General features: G+C 45.1%; 1 protein-coding gene across 1 annotated transcript in view; it reads right to left on the minus strand.

Moving 5' to 3' along the window:
* Positions 1-5,246: 5,246 nt before the first annotated feature.
* The window catches only part of YME1L1 (YME1 like 1 ATPase), a 64,769-nt gene continuing 51,334 nt past the window's right edge, over positions 5,247-18,681 (minus strand). The window contains exons 15-19 of the mRNA XM_073581742.1: positions 18,346-18,497; positions 17,468-17,594; positions 17,315-17,388; positions 8,969-9,055; positions 5,247-7,541 (exon numbers count right to left, since the gene is read on the minus strand). Of these exons, the coding sequence (XP_073437843.1) occupies positions 7,398-7,541; positions 8,969-9,055; positions 17,315-17,388; positions 17,468-17,594; positions 18,346-18,497 (584 nt within the window). The 3' untranslated portion in view covers positions 5,247-7,397. The remainder of the gene's footprint in view (positions 7,542-8,968; positions 9,056-17,314; positions 17,389-17,467; positions 17,595-18,345; positions 18,498-18,681) is intronic.

An 18,681-nucleotide genomic window follows, 5' to 3' on the forward strand; every position in this document is an offset into this window, starting at 1 on the left:
ACATTTCTGAGACTGATGTTGATGGCGCGGGGTGTCTAAATTATGTCAGATATAGAGTTTCCTACACTGAGTCCTTCCCAGCAGGCCTTCATGGATGCTGAGTTTACTCTGGAGGAGGTAGAGGATGCCATATAAGATATGGCCTACGGGAAGGCCCCTGGACCGGATGGATTTCCAGTCGAACTGTATAGAAAATACCAGGAGATACTGGCGCCCCTTTTGTTGATGGTGTTTCGTGGGATTTGGGAGGGGGATGTATGCCGGAATCCTTTTATGAGGCCAATATAATAGTTCTTAAAAAGGAAGGGAAAGACCCTTTAGATTGTGGATCTTATCGGCCCATATCATTAGTAAATGTGGATTATAAGATTCTTACAAAAATTTTGGCCAAGAGGGTGAACTCAGTTATATTAGACCTCATACACACTGACCAAACTGGCTTTATGCCCGGTAAGAGCACTTCCATCAATATTAGACGAGTCCAGTCAGTGGTCCAATATAGCTCTCTGGTGCCTGACCATGAATGGGCATTGGCATCGCTTGATGCGGCCAAGGCCTTTGATTCTCTTGAATGGCCTCTTCTCCGTGCATGTTTGCAGAGGTATGGATTCGGCGATAAATTCCAAAAATGGGTCAGTGTTTTATACATGAAGCCTAAGGCCCAGGTCATCGTAAATAATTCCATATCTGAGCCATGTTCATTACATAGGGGAACTCGTCAGGGGTGCCCCCTTTCCCCAGCCCTTTTTGCTCTTGCCATTGAGGCACTGGCAATTCGTATAAGATCCTCCCTTGGCATTGCTGGTATAGAAATAGCGGGTCGCACAGACATCAGAGGCCTATATGCTGATGACATGGTGATATTTATGGACAAAGCGGAGGAAACCTTGGCAAGAGTGATCACTACTATAAATAAATTCAGTACATATTCTGGCCTATATATAAATTGGGGGAAATCTGCTTTGATGCCTCTTTCCCCTGCTCCAATGCCACGACTTGAGACTCTCTCCTTACTACCCATTGTAACCAGCTTCAAGTATCTGGATGTCCATATTTCTCAAGGCAGTAAGTTTGATCTGCAACTTAACGTACATCCACTGCTGGAGATGTTCAAAGCCAAATTTGCGATCTGGGGTAAACTTCCACTGTCTGTAGCCGGACGTATTAATTTAATTAAAATTATGTTACTCCCCAAGCTCAGCTACTTTCTCCAACATAGTGCTGTAGTGGTGCCCAGATCCTTTTTCGCTAATCTGAATTCCCAGATCACGTCTTTTCTATGGGGGAAAACCAGGCCCAAACTTAAATTATCCACTCTGCAGAGACCCAAAAAGAGAGGGGGGGGGGCAGCGCTACCCGATTTCTTTCTGTATTATCTGGCTGGACAGGCCAAAGCCATAAGTACGTGGATGCCCGGCGGTCCCCTCCCTAACTCTGAAGGTCATCTGCTTCATGCTGCACAAATTAGTCGCCCGCTGGGTTTTTTGGAAATGAGGAAAAGTCCCGCGGCTGTTACCCCTGCTCCGTCTGGCACGTTCAGTGTGGAAGCAGATTAAAAGGGTGGTTGGATTTGAGGATATTATAGTTGAAATGCCCCTGTGGAATAATGGTTACCTTCCAGCGTTACTTGAACACCCATCCGCCGAGTTTTGGGCCCAGTATAATGTTTTTACGATAGGTGATCTATATGATCATGGAACTTTGATATCCTTTGAACAATTACAGGTTAATCGCAGTGTCCCGAGATCCCAGTTCTTTCGTTACTTACAACTAAGGTCAGCGTTTCAGTCACACATGAGATGTATTCTATAGGTGTGGATAGCGCTATTTCGTCTCTACCCTTGATAGGGATCCTTAAATCACAGGGCCAAGATCTCATCTCCTCTCTGTATACATATATGCTGTCAGTGGGGACAGAGTCTACCATAGACTCCGTTAAGAAGAAATGGGAGAGGCTCATCCCAGATACAAGGGGAGAGGAGTGGGAAGAAATTCTGGAGTCACCAACCAGGGTATCTCCGTCCGTCAATAACAGGATGATACAATTATATATTATAAATCATTCATATTTAACTCCAACTCGACTCTTTAAGATGGGCCGATACCAATCATCGAAATGTTTGAATGTCATTCAATAAATGCAGACTTTATTCATATGATTTGGTGTTGTCCTATCACTGCACAAACCACTGGTCTGTCTATTCGGAGTATGGGATGAGGAGACATAGGGTCAATATGTTGGGATTTTTCTACAGGAGACACTGTTTATGGCACGGAAGGTATTGGCATTACGCTGGATGGGAAGTTCATCTCCTCTCGGGTCCTGGGTCAGCTTGAATTCGATTATCCCATATGAACGTACGTTATATCAAAACAGAGGGTGCCCAGGTAAATTCGAAAAGATTTGGGAGAGGTGGAATTCCTCTCACCTCACTTTGTAGAGATGTCACATAGTAAACAGCTAATTATGTGGAAGGAGGCTGTGGAATAGTTTAATTTTATGTTCTTGTAGATGTAGGCACGTTTAGAAGCTAGGTAAATGTCATCACTGAAATAATAACACAAAGCCAGTGTTATTTAATTGGTATTATGTTTTACTTTATTCTGTATGCAGATGGTGTGCGCATTTGCTTTACATTTTAATGTCATACGAAGCATATCTATGTCATGTATCAAGCTTAAAATTATATGCCAATGTGTGTATTGTATATTTGTTTGCGGTTTAATAAACGAATTTAAAAGAAAAAAAAAAAAGTGGGAGAAGAGGGTTGCAGTGACAATCCAACATAATGGGCGGCACTTTATGACCACTTATAAAATGTGTTCAAACTTGTAAATAACTCATGAAAGAATAAAGTTACGTTAAAACCAAGCACACCATTGTTTTTCTTTTGATATTTTTAAGCACCAAATCAAAGCTTTTCTGTAGTATTAAAAAAGTGGCTTTACATGTGCACCAAAAATGCATCAAATAAGGGGGAGATTGCATGAAAAAAACCACAACAAACCAGCAATAATCAGAGAAGATTGTCTGTGTGTTGTGTGGAGTGTGCAGCTAAAAATGCAGCATTTCTGCTACATGTGAACACAGCCTCAGCGCTATTTTACATATTTAATATTTTAAGAGAAAAAAATAAATTGCGCCTATCACTGTAAATAAACTGATGTCTGTGTTGGGAAGGTCGCTATGATTACAAGGACACTAAATAAAGTGTTATTTGCTGATTTGTAATGTTCATTTTATTTTTGGAAAAGCTCAATAAAGACTTTTTTTTAGCAATTTTATAAGAAATGTAAAACCTCTTATTTTCCCTTTAAAATACTGTGACACAGAAATACATTGCTATGTATAGCTGTGTCTCCATGTACTAATATAATCTGCCTGTGGAGTCAGGGGCTGGATACAGAGGTTGTAGGTGAAGTCTCAGGGAAGCTCGGGGGGGTGAAGGGGAGGGGGGGGGAACATTTTCAGAATTTAAAGAGAAAAAAAAAAAAAAAAAAAATTGTTTTCAGTACTTTTATAGGAACAGAAAAGGACTTTTTCTCCACCTCTGCTACAGACACATTTCCGTTGAATCCGGGATGATTGGGAGCTCTGCTTGCACTCCTCAAATAGTGAGACAGCAGAGAGTGGACTTCAGCCTCTCTTTCTCAAAGGGTCAGAGATGTTACCACTTAATCTGAGGATTTTTTTTTCCCTTTAAGTTTTCCTGCCTCTATGTACTGGAGAAATATTTTATATTTTTGTCACCCTTAAACATCATGAAGTTTTCTAAAAAGTCAAAGGCCCTCAAAAATTTTAAAAGGAGTCATCCCCCCCCCCTTCAGGTAATATTTAGGGCTCTGTGGTAATAAATAAAAAAAAAAACATGTAGTCCTCCCCTTTTCCAGGTCGCTGAGCTCACAGGTTATCTGGAGCACTGTTAACATGATGGCAAAGTGTAAAGAAATGGAGTAACAAGACAAATGTGTTCCATCTTAAGATGCGGCAAATGTATGAAATATAGTGCAACAGCGAACCCAGCCACAAGGAAAAGGGGCTTCAAAAAGTCCTCTAACACCCCCCCTTCAAATACAAGGTTTTAGATAAGAGAACAAGACTGGAGGGGGAGTTTCGGAAATCTTTTTACATGGGAAAAATTGCTTTTTTCCAGTCATATTTGTAATCAGTGGTGCCTCCATATATTCTGTGCCAAAAGTAAAAAAAAAAAAAAAAAAAAAAAAAAAAATACAACAAGAGGTTTCATAAACAAAAAAGGTTCACTGGGATCCTGCTGATGATTCCGATAGGGGTCTTATGTCCTTCATGTAAACAGAGCAGCAATCGTGCAGCAGTGGGGTCGCTCCATCCATTGTCTTGGAGTATATGCCAAAAAAATGCAGCACTGTAATGTACAGGACATCTGAAGGGTGATGGGAGAAAGTAAGGATTTCTTTTTTTTTTTGGAAATGATGCAATCAGCGGAGTCCACTGCTCCTTCCCTAAAGGGCCTGTCACACTAAGCGATATCGCTAGCAATATCGCTATAACTTGTGACGTTATAGCGATATCGCTGTGTCTGATACTTACCTACGACCCGCACCCCCGCTGGTTATCGCTGATCGCGCAAGAACGTCCTGGACCGCTTCTCGTCGTCAGCCTCCTGTGGAGAGACGAGCGACGAGCCGGGCGGGAGGACGCAGGATCGCCTAGTGTGACAGGTAAGTAGCGACCCCCGTCCCCAGCGATGTCGCTGGTGAGATCTGCCTGTGTGGCAGCTCACTAGCGACCACTTAGCGATGTACCAGCGATCCTGACCGCGTCATATCGCTGGTCGGGATCGCTTGTACATCGCTAAGTGTGACAGTACCTTAAGATCTCCCATGGATCACTTCCATCTGGATAGTTGTGCCCGTTCACATGGTGGGCAGCAGTCACAGGCTGCAACTGCAGGCAAACATCAGGCAGTGTAAGGCCACATTCACACGGTCAGTATTTGACATCAGTATTTGTAAGCCAGAAACCAGGAGTGGGTGATAAATACAGAAGTGGTGACGTGTTTCTATTCTACTTTTCCTCTGATTGTTCCGCTCCTGGTTTACGCTTACACATACTGATGTAAAATACTGACCGAAAACTGAACGTGTGAACGGGGCCTAGATGTACTTTCTAGTTTTGCCTAAGGCGACATAAGATTCCCCATACATTTCATATCACAAATTTTTAATTATGATTAAAAAAGTGAAAGTCAGATAAAATCCACACATTTCACCATAAGAATTTTGATTTATTTACATATTTAAAGATGCATCATTTACCTCAATTTACACAGGCAGGAATAAGTGCTGCATTCCACTTCAGACTGAATGGTAAGCGGTTTTCCAGGAGATTCACCATACACAGGGTCTTGGGTGGCAGCTATACTCACACAGCTTATAGTAGGCATTTATATATTTAAATAAAAAAACAAAAACACACACGATGTGTGGAAAAGCCCTAAAATATCATTTGCACATTAAATAAAATGCAATTTTGTCAGTTCAGAAATTAAAATAACTTTTCCTTTTACGCAGATGCTCAAGAACACACTGAAAATAGCTTTTAGCCATATGTACATTTTCGTGCTGAGCATTACTGATAACATAAAAGGACCTGTAGAAAACCTAAGCAGACACTTTCCCTTCCTTTACATTGAAAAGAATGAAGCCAAACTTTCCTTGAATTCCTTTACTTCACAAAGATCACTCTGGTTCAGCGAGCGTGCTGGGATCAGGTGTTATCTGGGCTAAACCGTTTGCTAGAAGAGTGTCTTCAGTGTGCTCGAATACCATCTTCGAGTCCCCGCGCCTGCATGTCTCACGGATGTTGGACAGCAGCAACACATGCAGCCACAGTGACTTCAACATATTATTCGAGCACGCCGAAGACACTATTATAGCACACAAGCACGCTCGGAGAACGCCTTTTCCCAGCTCGATCATCACCAAATATTACCAATTACTCGGCTCAGATGACGATTGCACCAACATAGCTGAGTGGATCCATAGAAGACAAAGCGAGTGTACATTCAATGTAATCACGTCTTCCTCCTCTCCACATTAGAGTCGGCAAATCTTGATGGCTTTCTTCTTTTAATGCTTTTGTAACTAACCAGAGACTTTAAAAAAGTGTGAATTTTTGGAAAACCCTATAAAATGATTATCCTGTGGGCAGATGACACGAGACGCTATAAAGTGAAGAGAGTTATAATCAAAGTTCCGTCCTTATAAAATAAAAAAAAAAATTAACAAAAATGAAAAAAAAAAAAAAAAGAAAGAAAAACCACATGTATATGTATACAATTTCCTTGATGTGATTCCAGATGTTGGAGACATGATGTTGGCTGCGTAGTTTAAAAAATTAGGACCGTTTTTAAAAAAAGCTTACCCGAGGCTCTACACTATCCAGCCCCCTGGGGTTGTGTGTTGTGGGGGTAAACCTCTCCTGGCCGAGGAGAACAAAGTGCTAATATAGAAGTGCTGCGCTATTCCTGGGGGAAGAGCTTTATTTACTTATTGCTTCCTTACAGGTGAAAGACCAGCAGCTTCCAAACTTCCTTAAAATGCTGTAAAATGTGCCTGCGGGTCCATAATTCATTCAGGCAGTACACCGGCCACTTAAGATACCATCTTAGAATGGTCATATATTGGATAAAGTAAAATTTGTCTTAATAGAAAAAAAAAAAAACAACTCATCGTTAATTCCTATAGAACCAGACAGACTGAACAGAAGTGTGTCCCACTTCTCAACATGGCCGTATACGCACATCTCATCTATAAGAAACGACAGTAACATTAAAGTGGTACTTTGGTTTCAATAAATGAATGTTATTCTGGCTATATACTATATGTATCAGTGCCTTACAGTTTTCCAAAAATATACTTAACTTCTTCAAACCATAATACCCCTTTAAAGTCATCCGTGCCCATGACATCTGGTGTGTTCCTATACACAAACCTTTAAGATGTGCAGTTTTTTTGCGCTTGCTATTTTTTGCTTACGATACAAGGATCTCTCGGTCGATCTCTCGTTCCTCCTTACCTGACCCCCTTTAAAATGTCATGCACAGTGCAGCTGGTAAATATTACAATGCACCTATTGGATGATCAGGTACCAAGAGGCCAAATACTGTGAATGACGGGTGCATCTGTACAGAGGTGATGGATGCAGCCATACTGCGTGCAGTGGTATGATAAGCCGCTTATGTGATGCAGTGTGAGTTTTCTGTATGGTCAGTTACCCATATAAGCTGCCCTGAGGTCCCTTCCCCACAGCGAGATTTTGGCATATCTTAAATAAAAAGGAGTACGCAATGTAAAGAATGAGTTCTGCAGAGACGATAAAACAATGAGGAGCTCAGTCCTTTATGCTGACGATATCATCTAGCATTCAGTTTCTTTCCTTCCAAAACAATCTGAATTTCTTTGGCATCCAGCGTTTCGTACATTAGTAACGCCTCGGCAAGATTTTTGTGCTCTTTTGCATGGGTTTTTAGAAGGTTTTTTGCACGTTCATAAGAATCCTAAAAGATAAAATTAGTCATTAGCACTTTCAGATGAATAACAGTATAAATATTACGCTAACTCACAGTACAAGTTTCAAAAAGCCCCCCAAAATAATAAATAAAATCACCCGCATATCTGGGATATTGCATCTATAAAAGTCCAATCTATCATAGTTAATAATGAGCAAGTGAGCTCAGATAAGGTGTTATCTGAGGAGCACACTCGTGTCCTAAATCAAGAATTTCGATGTGTTCGGGAAAAAAAAAAAAAAAGTTTTAGGCAATGCCTGCATGTGTTATGGCTGCCGAACAGTTGCGAGACATGCAGCCGTGGCGACTCTAGCATTTTTTTTTTTTTCCGAGCACGCCGAAAATGCACAATTAGGACAGGACAAGAGCATGCTCAGATAACACAGTATCTAAGCATGCTCGATCATCACTAATCAAGGTATAAAAATAATTAAACCCCCCCCCCAAAAAAAAATAAACCCTTTTTTTCCCCCAGTCACCACACTTTCAACAAAAAAATGCAAATGGCAATCAAAAGGTATGTACCACAAAATGGAACCAATAATAAACTCAACACCGCTCAATCAATAGAAACAATTAAACAAACAAAAGAAAACTCATTTAAGCGTATGTGAACTCGTTAAGTATGTGCTGTAGACATTTCTACATCCAAAAAGTGTCTCTTGGCAAGCAGCATGACACCCATGGTCCTGTGTCCCCCAATGAGGCGTAGGAGAAAAAAAATAAAGCTACATAAAAAAAAAAAAAAAAAAATCTGTTCGTGTGCCCTAGATTTCAGAAATCTTATTCTCTTTGCTGGGACAGTAAAACACTGCGTTTGGCACTGCCATAAATCGGACCGACTTGTAGAATCCTGTTTGTCGGACAATGTTACCGCATAGTGACCACCATAAAAACAAAACCGCAAAAGACCATAACAATAGAAATGCAACTTTTCACCATTGCAGCTCATTTGGAGTTATATTCCAGTTTTGCAGAACATTATATTGTAATGTGGATGGTATAAATTAAAGACTCCTCTCGCACAAAAAAAAAAAAAAAAAATACATGAGCATTTATAGGTTAACAAAAATAAAACAGGCTATGGATCTTGCAAAATCAAAAAAAATGTCAAACCTTAAAAGGGGACCTGTCACCAGGTCAAAAGTGGATTATTTTTTTAAATCTTAAGTCTATTCTTGATTTTTACCTGCTGATAGAGGTGAGGGTAGCCATGCAAGCTCAGCTATTTTCAGTTCTCCCAAAGACGACAATGGAGAGAACTGCGCCAGCACAGACAAGCCAGGAATTGAGCACCTCCGTTCTGATGAAGGTGGGGTAAGTTACACATGCCACCCTGGGTCCCGAGCCCTGGCACCGTGCACTTTTAGCCTGACTTTATGGAGCATGTATAAACTCAGACTCGTCCATTTTACCTTTAACAGTGTCCTAACTTCTTGCTCTATGGCAGCTTGTGTATCAGGACTCAGTTTTCCAGTGTCAGAATAAGTCATTACCCCAAGCTGAAATATAGGATTAAAAGCAGTATTAATACACAGAAACCTATTCAATAGCCACACTGGCTCCAGCTTAATGAAAACGTTAAGGGGTTGTCTATCTTCATACACTGAGATCACATGCATCACAAGGTGAGGCCAACTGATTTCAAAAGGAAGCGTGTGATATTCAATTCACCATGAGGTGGCGCTGCAGGGAAATTGAATATTCATTGCTGGGTGCCCCCCATAGATTACAGCTGATCGTCGTGGTGCTCAATAGCAGAACACCCTAGAGTCGGCTGCTGTTGAGCAACTCTAACAAAACGAGATGGTACAAAGAGGACAATTCAAATAATAATAAAAAGGAGATTTTTGTGTACTCACCGTAAAATCTCTTTCTCTTAGCCTTTAATTGGGGGACACAGAACCGTGGGTGTTATGCTGCTGTCCACTAGGAGGCGACACTATGCATAATCTGAAAAAGATTAACTTTGGCTCCTCCTCTGCAGTATACACCCCTGGACGGCGTCAGCCTTCTCCAGTTTTGTGCCAAAGCATAAGGAGGAACGTAATCAAATAACATAACCATGCCTGTAAGAAGGCTACTATGTACGAGCTCAAAGAACAATATGAGAACTCAACAGTAAACAACGGCCCGTAAGGGCAACAGGGTGGGAGCTGTGTCCCCCAATTAAAGGCTAAGAGAAAGAGATTTTACGGTGAGTACACAAAAATCTCCTTTACTCTGTCGCCTAATTGGGGGACACAGAACCGTGGGACGTCCCAAAGCAGTCCCTGGGTGGGAAGCAGTGGACGAATATTGTGTTGACAGTTCCCTAGACTTGAGGTACTGCCGCCTGCAGAACCAGTCTACCCAGGCTCGCATCCGCTGAAGACTGGGTATGAACACTGTAGTGTTTCGTAAACGTGTGTAGGCTAGTCCAAGTGGCCGACTTACACACTTGTTGTGCCGAAGCCTGATGCCGAATGGCCCAGGAGGCCCCTACTGCCCGTGTAGAGTGTGCCGTGATACCGGCCGGAAGAGGGGAACTGTTAAGTCGGTAGGCCTCATGTATGGTGGACTTGATCCACCTGGCAAGGGTAGCCTTGGAAGCCGGCAGCCCCTTGCGACTACCTTCCGGAAGAATGAAGAGGGAATCAGATTTCCGGAAAGGTGCAGTCCTGGACACGTAAATCCGCAATGCTCTGACGAGGTCAAGCGTATGCAGAGCCTTCTCCACTCTATGAACCGGAACCGGGCAAAGGGATGGCAGTGAAATCTCCTCATTGAGGTGAAAGTTGGACACAACCTTCGGAAGGAAGGATGGTACCGTGCGGAGAACCACCTTGTCCTGGTGAAAGGCTAGGAAAGGCCGTCTGCAGGAAAGTGCTGACAATTCCGACACGCTGCGTAACGAGGTGATCGCCACTAGAAAAACCACTTTCTGAGACAGAATGGAGAGTGGAACTCCTCTAAGAGGTTCGAAGGGTGGAGCTTGCAATGCTGTCAGGACCAGATTGAGGTCCCACGTATCCAGCGGACGTTTGTAGGGAGGAACCAATCGGGAAACTCCCTGGATGAAAGTCCTTACTTGCGGTTTAATAGCAATGCGCTTTTGAAAAAGGACTGAAAGCGCCGACACCTGACTCTTAAGCGAACTTAGGGATAGCTTGGCATCTAGGCCCGATTGAAGAAAACCTAGTACCTTCGGGAGGTAATAAGGGAGTGGGACTTGTCCATGAGATTCGCACCAAGAAAAGAAAGCTCTCCAGGTACGATAATAGAGCTTGGCGGAGGCCAGCTTCCTTGCCCTGATCATAGTTGCAATAACTGCCGGTGAAAAACCTGCCTGGGTTAGAATCCAGGTTTCAAGGGCCATGCCGTCAAATTGAGAGAGCCCCTGAATTCTGGTGGAAGAACGGACCTTGAGACAGAAGGTCGTGACGGTCGGGTAGACGCCAGGGGGCGTCTGCTGTAAGTTGGACGATGTCGGCGTACCATGTACGTCTGGGCCAGTCTGTCGCGATGAGGATGGTCGGAACTCCCTCTTGCTTGATCTTCCTCACGACCCTGGCGATTAGGGGGAGGGGTGGAAAAATGTACAGGAGTCGGAACTGGGACCAGTCCTGGACCAGGGCATCCGCTCCGAGCGACTGCGGGTCGTGTGTCCTGGCCATGAAATTGGGGACCTTGGTATTGAGATGGGATGCCATTAGGTCCACCTCCGGGGTTCCCCAGCGTTGACAGATCTGGCAAAAAAATCTCGGGATGGAGAGACCACTCCCCCCGAGTCCATTCCTTGCCTGCTGAGGAAGTCGGCTTCCCAGTTTTCTACACCTGGAATGTGTACCGCAGAAAGTACCGACTTCGTGTCTTCCGCCCAGCGGAGGATATGAGCCACTTCTCTCATCGCCTGGGTGCTGCGGGTCCCGCCTTGGTGGTTCACGTATGCCACAGCCGTGGCATTGTCCGACTGTATCCGTATGTGCGAGGCTGCAAGCAAGTGATGAAAGGCTCTCAGTGCCAAGAGAATGGCCCTGATTTCCAGAACATTGATGGGCAATGTCACTTCCCTCGGTGACCACTTGCCCTGTGCCCTGTGATGTAGGTGCACCGCCCCCCAGCCTGTCAGGCTTGCATCGGTAGTCAGGATCTTCCATTGTCCTGAGAGGAATGGCTTCCCTCGTGTAAGCGAGGTTGGTTTGAGCCACCAATGCAGGGACCTCCTGGTTGATGACGTCAACCTTAACTCCCTGTCGAGGGAGAAGGGGTTCCTGTCCCAAGATCTGAGTATGGCTAGTTGAAGGACCCTGAGGTGAAACTGGGAAAATGGCACTGCCTCTATTGCTGCTGCCATCCGGCCGATGACTCTCATGGCAAACCGGAGAGATCGAGGAGGACTGCGAAGGAGTGTGCGAACTCCCAGACGGATGGCCAGTGTCTTGTCCTTGGGAAGGAGCACCAGGCCCCTGGCGGTGTCGAATACCATTCCCAGGAATGTTAGAGTCCGAGTTGGGATAGTCGACGATTTCTGTAGGTTGACTAGCCATCCCAGGCGACTCAGTGTCTAGAGTGATTGAGACACTGACCTCGCAGTCTTTGAAAGTGGGAGACTTGATGAGGAGGTCGTCCAGGTACGGGACGACTAGAATGCCTCTTGAGTGCAGGACGTCCATGGTGGCCGCCATGACTTTGGTGAACGTTCTTGGAGCCGTGGCGAGTCCGAACGGAAGGGCGACAAACTGGTAGTGGTTTTGGTTGACCGCGAACCTGAGAAACCTTTGGTGGGCGGGAGCAATTGGTATGTGGAGATACGCATCCTGTATGTCTATGGAGGCGAGGTATTCTCCCTGGTCCATGGATGCAATGATGGACCGGAGGGACTCCATGCGGAAATGACGGACCCGTACGTAATTGTTGAGCTGTTTTAGGTCCAGTATGGGTCGGACGCCGCCTCCTTTCTTGGGGACTACGAACAAATTTGAGTAGAATCCTCGGAATCTCTCGTTCGCGGGAACCGGCACCACAACTCCTGATTGAAGGAGAGAGGAAACCGCTTGGTGGAAAGCACAAGCCTTTTCTGGTGGTGTTGGAGGAATAGAAAGGAAGAACCGGTTCGGTGGAACGGAAGTGAACTCTATCTTGTATCCGGAAGACACTATTTCCCTGACCCACCCGTCTTCTGTAATAGGCAGCCAGACTTGCTGAAAGAGTAAAAGTCGGCGGCCTACTGGTGGGGTGTCTTCCGGAGGTCACGAGTCAAGATGAAGCGAAGTTCTGAGGTTTTCCTCCCTTGGGTTTCGCTTGGCCTGCTTTCGACTGCCAAGCCCTGTCCGGTCGCTGCTGCGTCCGTGGGTTGTCCTTGTGTGGAGAACGGTTACGGTTTTGCACTGGGCGCGAAACGGACCAGCCCGAGGATTTCCGAAAGGATCGGAATCGCGTCTGGTTTCTTCGTTTAAACGTGCGTTTCGGTTTTAGTTGAGGGAGAGAGGTACTCTTACCCCCAGTGGCATTGGCTATCATGGTGTCCAACTTTTCGCCGAAAAGTCTTCCAGTAAAATATGGAAGTCGCGTGAGGGACTTCTTTGAGGCCACATCCGCTTTCCATTCTCGCAGCCAGAGGATGCGTCGGATCGTGATGGCGTTTGATGCTATTCCCGCTACACCTCTGGCGGAATCCAGGGCTGCATGAATCATGTAGTCTGCTACCACTGCTATCTGGACCGCTTGGTCCGAGAGCTCAGGATTTGAAGCCTGAAGACCCTCCTGTAGTTTTTTGGCCCAAGCCAGGATGGCCTTGGCTGCCCAAACTGAAGCAAACGCAGGGCCCAGAGAGGCGCCTGCCGCTTCGAAAATAGAACGAGCCATGCGTTCTACTTGCCGGTCTGCTGCGTCCCTGAGGGTTAAGCTATCCGGCAGAGAGTAAAGTCTGCGCTGCTAGCCTAGAAACCGGAGGGTCCACTTCAGGTGGATCTGTCCATTGTTTGGTGTCTGTGGGAAGGGGTACTTCGCTTCCAAATATTTGCGATTAGCGAATTTTTTCTCAGGCTGCGCAAACTGTTTGGTAAGTATTTTCTCAAACTCATGGTGATTAGGGAAGACCTTAGGTGGTTTCTGAACACTTTCGAAGCAAATCCTATGTTCTGGGACTTCCGGGGCAGACTCTGGAATTTTTAGCACCCGATGAATGGCAGAAATTATGTCCTCAACTAGCGCTGTATTGCTAGGGGGAGAAGGTACCACGGACCTGTCTTTTTCGTTATCTGAGTCGGAGTCACAGATGCCCTCCGAATCCTGTGCCTCGCTAAGGTGATCCCTGGAGGGCGACCTGGGGCGGGGGTCTTCTGTGGTGGGGGATCCCTGTGGTAAATTGCACTGTCTGTGGCAGGGGACTGCCCAAGAGACCTGGAATGACGCTGTCTCTCCCTGGAGGGGGGACGACCTTGTGCTATAGTGCGACAGGTGATCGAGACCTGTGGGTCCGCTTACGTCTGTGAGAGTCGGAAGCAGCATGTTCCTGAGACAAGCTGTCCGTTTGCTGTGTACCGTCCATAGCCGGGGCCCGACTCTGCAGAGCTTGCAGCAATGTAGCAGTTAGGTTGTCTATGGACTGTGTCATGGACTGAGACATCTGAGTTGCCCATTCCGGCGTGGCCTGTGACACTGAAGCGTCAGTAGGGACTCCCTGGGGTTCTGACCCAGAGTTCAGGATGCAGTCCCGGCAGTGCGGATACGTGCTGCCACTAGGGAGCGTGGCTTTGCAGGCTGTGCAGAATGCATAGAAACATTCCTGCCTGGTTCTCTTCCTTGAGCCCGGCATAGTGCACAGAGGCTGGCTATAAGGGATCGTACAGGGGTGGCTACGCAGAGGGGACCCACAGAGAGCCTTATAGGAAGTATAGATTCACAGCTGAGTAATGAGAACCCAGCTGTGAGCTTACCCCACCGGTGTGCCCCTAGGTCCAGCGCCGACAGATCCCAGTTCTGTGCCCCCCGGAGACCGCTGTGATGCTCCTCTCCTGGATCTCATCCAGAAAAAATGGCCACCGGGACTCTGAGGAGAGGGAGGAGGGGGCGGAGAGCTGAAAAGGGCGCGCTGGGCTGTGTAAAAACGCCCCCTTTCTGCCTAAATCCGCCCCTTCTATGACACTCCAGTGTGTCATTTTGGTCATCCGGGGGGCGGGCCGGGGAAAAGGCGGCGGCTTCGGCTAGGCCGAAGCCGCGGTCTAAATTAGAGGCCTGATGCCCAGGAGGGCTCCAGAGCGGCGCAGTAGTCCGGGGGGGGGGGGGGGGAGGGGCGGATTTGTACCAGACCCCCCCCAGAATGGTCGACTGGATAGTGGTGGGAGTAGCAGGGGTAGCGGTTTCTGTATGTGGGGCCCCTGAAGCGCTATGGAGCCGCTCCTGCTGCAGAGACAGGGACGCAGAAAAAGCCCTGTCTCTGCTGTGCCATCCAGTCCGCACCCTCCCCCGGCCCCAACAGGATCCCTCAGCCGGCCTGGGGTCCCTGGAAGCTGCGGAATGCTGCCTGATCTCCGACCCTACCTGAGGCATCTCAACCAAATGCCCCCTGCGGGGGATTAGGGAGGGTGCGTCTGTCACAGTCAGGGGGTCTTCATCCTCGCCTCAACCTCAACCCAGACCCCTTAAAGGGGTTGGGGAAGGAGGGGGGGTCTCGACCTCGAACCAGGACCCAAGGGACTGGGGAGGGAGCGACATGGGGAATAGCCACCTCGACCTCAACCGGGTACCCCTAATAGGGGACCGAGGAGGGAGCCATGCCGGGAGTCTCGCTGGAGACCCTCTTTTCTTCATCTGTATTTCCGGACGAAAAAAGGAAAAAAAACGGAAGAAAAAAGGTGTGCCTCCTTGCGACACTAAGCAAAAACTGGAGAAGGCTGACGCCGTCCAGGGGTGTATACTGCAGAGGAGGAGCCAAAGTTAATCTTTTTCAGATTATGCATAGTGTCGCCTCCTAGTGGACAGCAGCATAACACCCATGGTTCTGTGTCCCCCAATTAGGCGACAGAGTAATATATATATATATATATATATATATATATATATATATATATATATATATATATATATATATATATATATATATATATATATATATATATATATATATGGGGGTTTTTTACAATTGTTTTTATGGCATGTATTTTTTCATGATATTTTATATGGGAAAAACAAATATGCAAGAATCTGTGTGGTCTTCAAGGGTAGATATGACAGATACTGGAAAATATTTAATTTTTTTTCATTTTTTTAAATCTATTCTCCACAGGATAATGGGATCAGCCATCCTGCTTTGATGCTCACAGCATTCAGACAAATGCTTTACAGCAGCCTTGATAGACCGTAGTCAGTGACTTGACCGTATGCGCCTCACTGACCTGTATGTCTGAGTATGGTGGGCATGCCTGTGCAGAGAGGGGGGGGGAGGCGAGTTGTGACCATCACATATTGTGAATGGTGGATTCTGTATTGCCTGTGATTGTATTCCTGCCTCTGGTGATGAATACAGAAATTATTTCTATACAAACTCTTAGTGAGTGGAACGTTAAAGGATAAGGACGGCTTCAAGGCATTTTTTAACATTCAAATGCATGCATTTTTAAAATATTTTTTGCAATTGGGTTTCCTTAAAAATTCTGCACCAAAAAAAAAAAAAATAAAAAATTTAATCCCAAAATACATGAATTTAAATGGGCTGTCCAGTGAAGATAAATTATCACAGATCCACAGGATTGGCGATAACTTAGTTACCAGTGGGTGCCCACAGTTATCGTCAGATTGGGGCATTTTTATTCCTGTTAGAAAATGAAGCACAACCGCCACTCTCCATTCTCTACCGAGCTGCCAAAAAGAAAAACCACACACACAAGCGCTGCCCCACGGGGAACAAATGGAGAGAAGGTTACACATGTGCAATACTGCCTTCATCCTAATGGGGATAAAAGTGTCCTGTTCTGCCAATCGGTGCAGTCCCGGTGGTCAGACCCCCACCTGTGGATAAGTCATAAATGGGTTGTCCAGTGAAAGCAAGTTTTTTTTATATGAAAAAAAAAAATTCCAAAAAGGTGTCGTCATCCTTTAATATCAGTGGCTAGCGTGAAAAACGGCAATATTTTAGGATTTTAATATAGCATTTAGATGCAAAGTCGTTCAATAGTGACAAAAAAAAAAAAAACAAACATCTTAAGAAAATGTTAACATAAAAATTTGACTTAATAAAAAATGATACATTCCCTTTCAGTCGGTCTAACAAGTGGAATGCACCACAGAGGGGATATCATTAGTGATGAGCGAGTATACTCGTTACTCGGTTTTTCCTGAGCATGCTCGGGTGTCCTCCGAGTATTTGGCGTGCTCTGAGATTTAGTTTTCGTTGTCTCATCTGCATGATTTGCGGCTCCTGGACAGGCTGAATACATGTGTGGAATGCCTGTTTGTTACGGAATTCCCACATGTATTCAATCCTGTCTACAAGTCGCAAATCATGCAGCTTAGACAAAAACAATCTCCGAGCACGCCAAAATACTCTGAGATCACCCGAGCATGCTCAGGGAGACCCGAACAACGAGTATACTCGCTCATCACTCGATATCATCAATTCCTGCTCTATGGAAATGGGGAGAAAGGAAGATCAGATCATTCTCTCAAACAGCTCCTTGTATGATAATGGAAAGAGTCATTCCATGTACGGCCAGGTCTAGTGCTCAGTGATTTCCATACACATCTTCTGTATATAGAATGGTAGAAGAGACATTCGGTACCTTTTCACTCATTCCAAATCTCGTTACCATCAGTTTTGCTATTTTTGTTGCACTGTCGAAATCACTAGAAGCCCCTAAAAACATACAAAGAGACATCAGATTTGTAAACTGCAATCTGTGTAATAACTAGCCTATGCTAAGAGAAAGAATTACCTGTAGTTATGTTTTCAGGTCCAAAAATTATTTCTTCGGCCACTCTGCCTCCCATGCTCACATCCATCTGTGCAAGGAGTTGGGACCTGGTCTCACTCCATCGATCGTTCTCTGGCAGTAGGGACACCTAAAGATATGAGAAGTAGAATTTTATATTTGTATACTGCAAAAGTTTTAGGCAGGCGTGAAAAAAAAAAAAATGCAGCACAGTAAGAATGCTTTGCAAAAAAAAAAAACAAAGTGTGTTGAAAGTTTCTGGCACAAAGGTCGCTCCGAACATCTTGGAGAATGGACCACAGATCTTCTGTGGATGTAACCTAGTGTAAATGATTGTCTCTCTTTAGTAGTGATGAGCGAACATTAGATGTTATCCGAACATGCTCATGTGATAACAGTGACTCTGGGGTGCTCAAAATAGATGTTCCAGTCCCCGCAGCTGTTCCAACAGCCACAACACGTGCAGGGATTGTGCGTTAGCTGCAAAACATCTATTTCGAGCACGCCACAGTCACTCGGTTAGCACCCGAGCATTCTCAGATAACATCTAATCCGAACATGTTCGTTCAGTCATCAATACTCTTTAGGTAATCCCACAAGGATGCAAATATTTTGAGATCAGGGCTCTGTGGGGGCCACATCATCACTTCCAGAACTCTTTGCTCTGCTTTAAAATAAAACTGGCAACATTTCTAGGTTTGAAAGCATTGTTACTTTGCAGCATTTTTCCATACCTGCCTAAAACTTTTGCACAGTACTGTACAATACATTTACAAAGACATTATCAGGGAAAACAAGAGAGGTGCAACACAGGTCTATAGAAAGACTACACAAAAATTCCATTTTTACAGGAGGAGCGCCACCAAGTCTGCATTACTCACGTGACCAAGTGTCGGACCCCGTGGCATGATCGTTGCCTTGTTGATAGGCATTGCATCTTTGGTGTAATAGGCAATTATAGCATGCCCCGACTCATGATAGGCAGTAATTGTTTTATTCTTGTCATCAATCTCCACACTTCTCCTTTCAGGCCCTGCAAAAAGAAGCAGATTATACAGTAATATAATTTACATAAGTGAAACTACAAGACATAATAAACAAGATGGGAAATTGGCTGAAAAAAAAATAAAAATAAAAAAAAGTCAAAATGAATATGCTGTTATGCCTAGTGCAGGACACAATGGGGCGATACATTTCATAGGAATTAAAAGAATGCC

This window comes from Dendrobates tinctorius, unplaced genomic scaffold, assembly GCF_039654945.1.
Source record: "Dendrobates tinctorius isolate UK_male_01 unplaced genomic scaffold, ASM3965494v1 ptg000070l, whole genome shotgun sequence".
Taxonomy (NCBI): domain Eukaryota; kingdom Metazoa; phylum Chordata; class Amphibia; order Anura; family Dendrobatidae; genus Dendrobates; species Dendrobates tinctorius.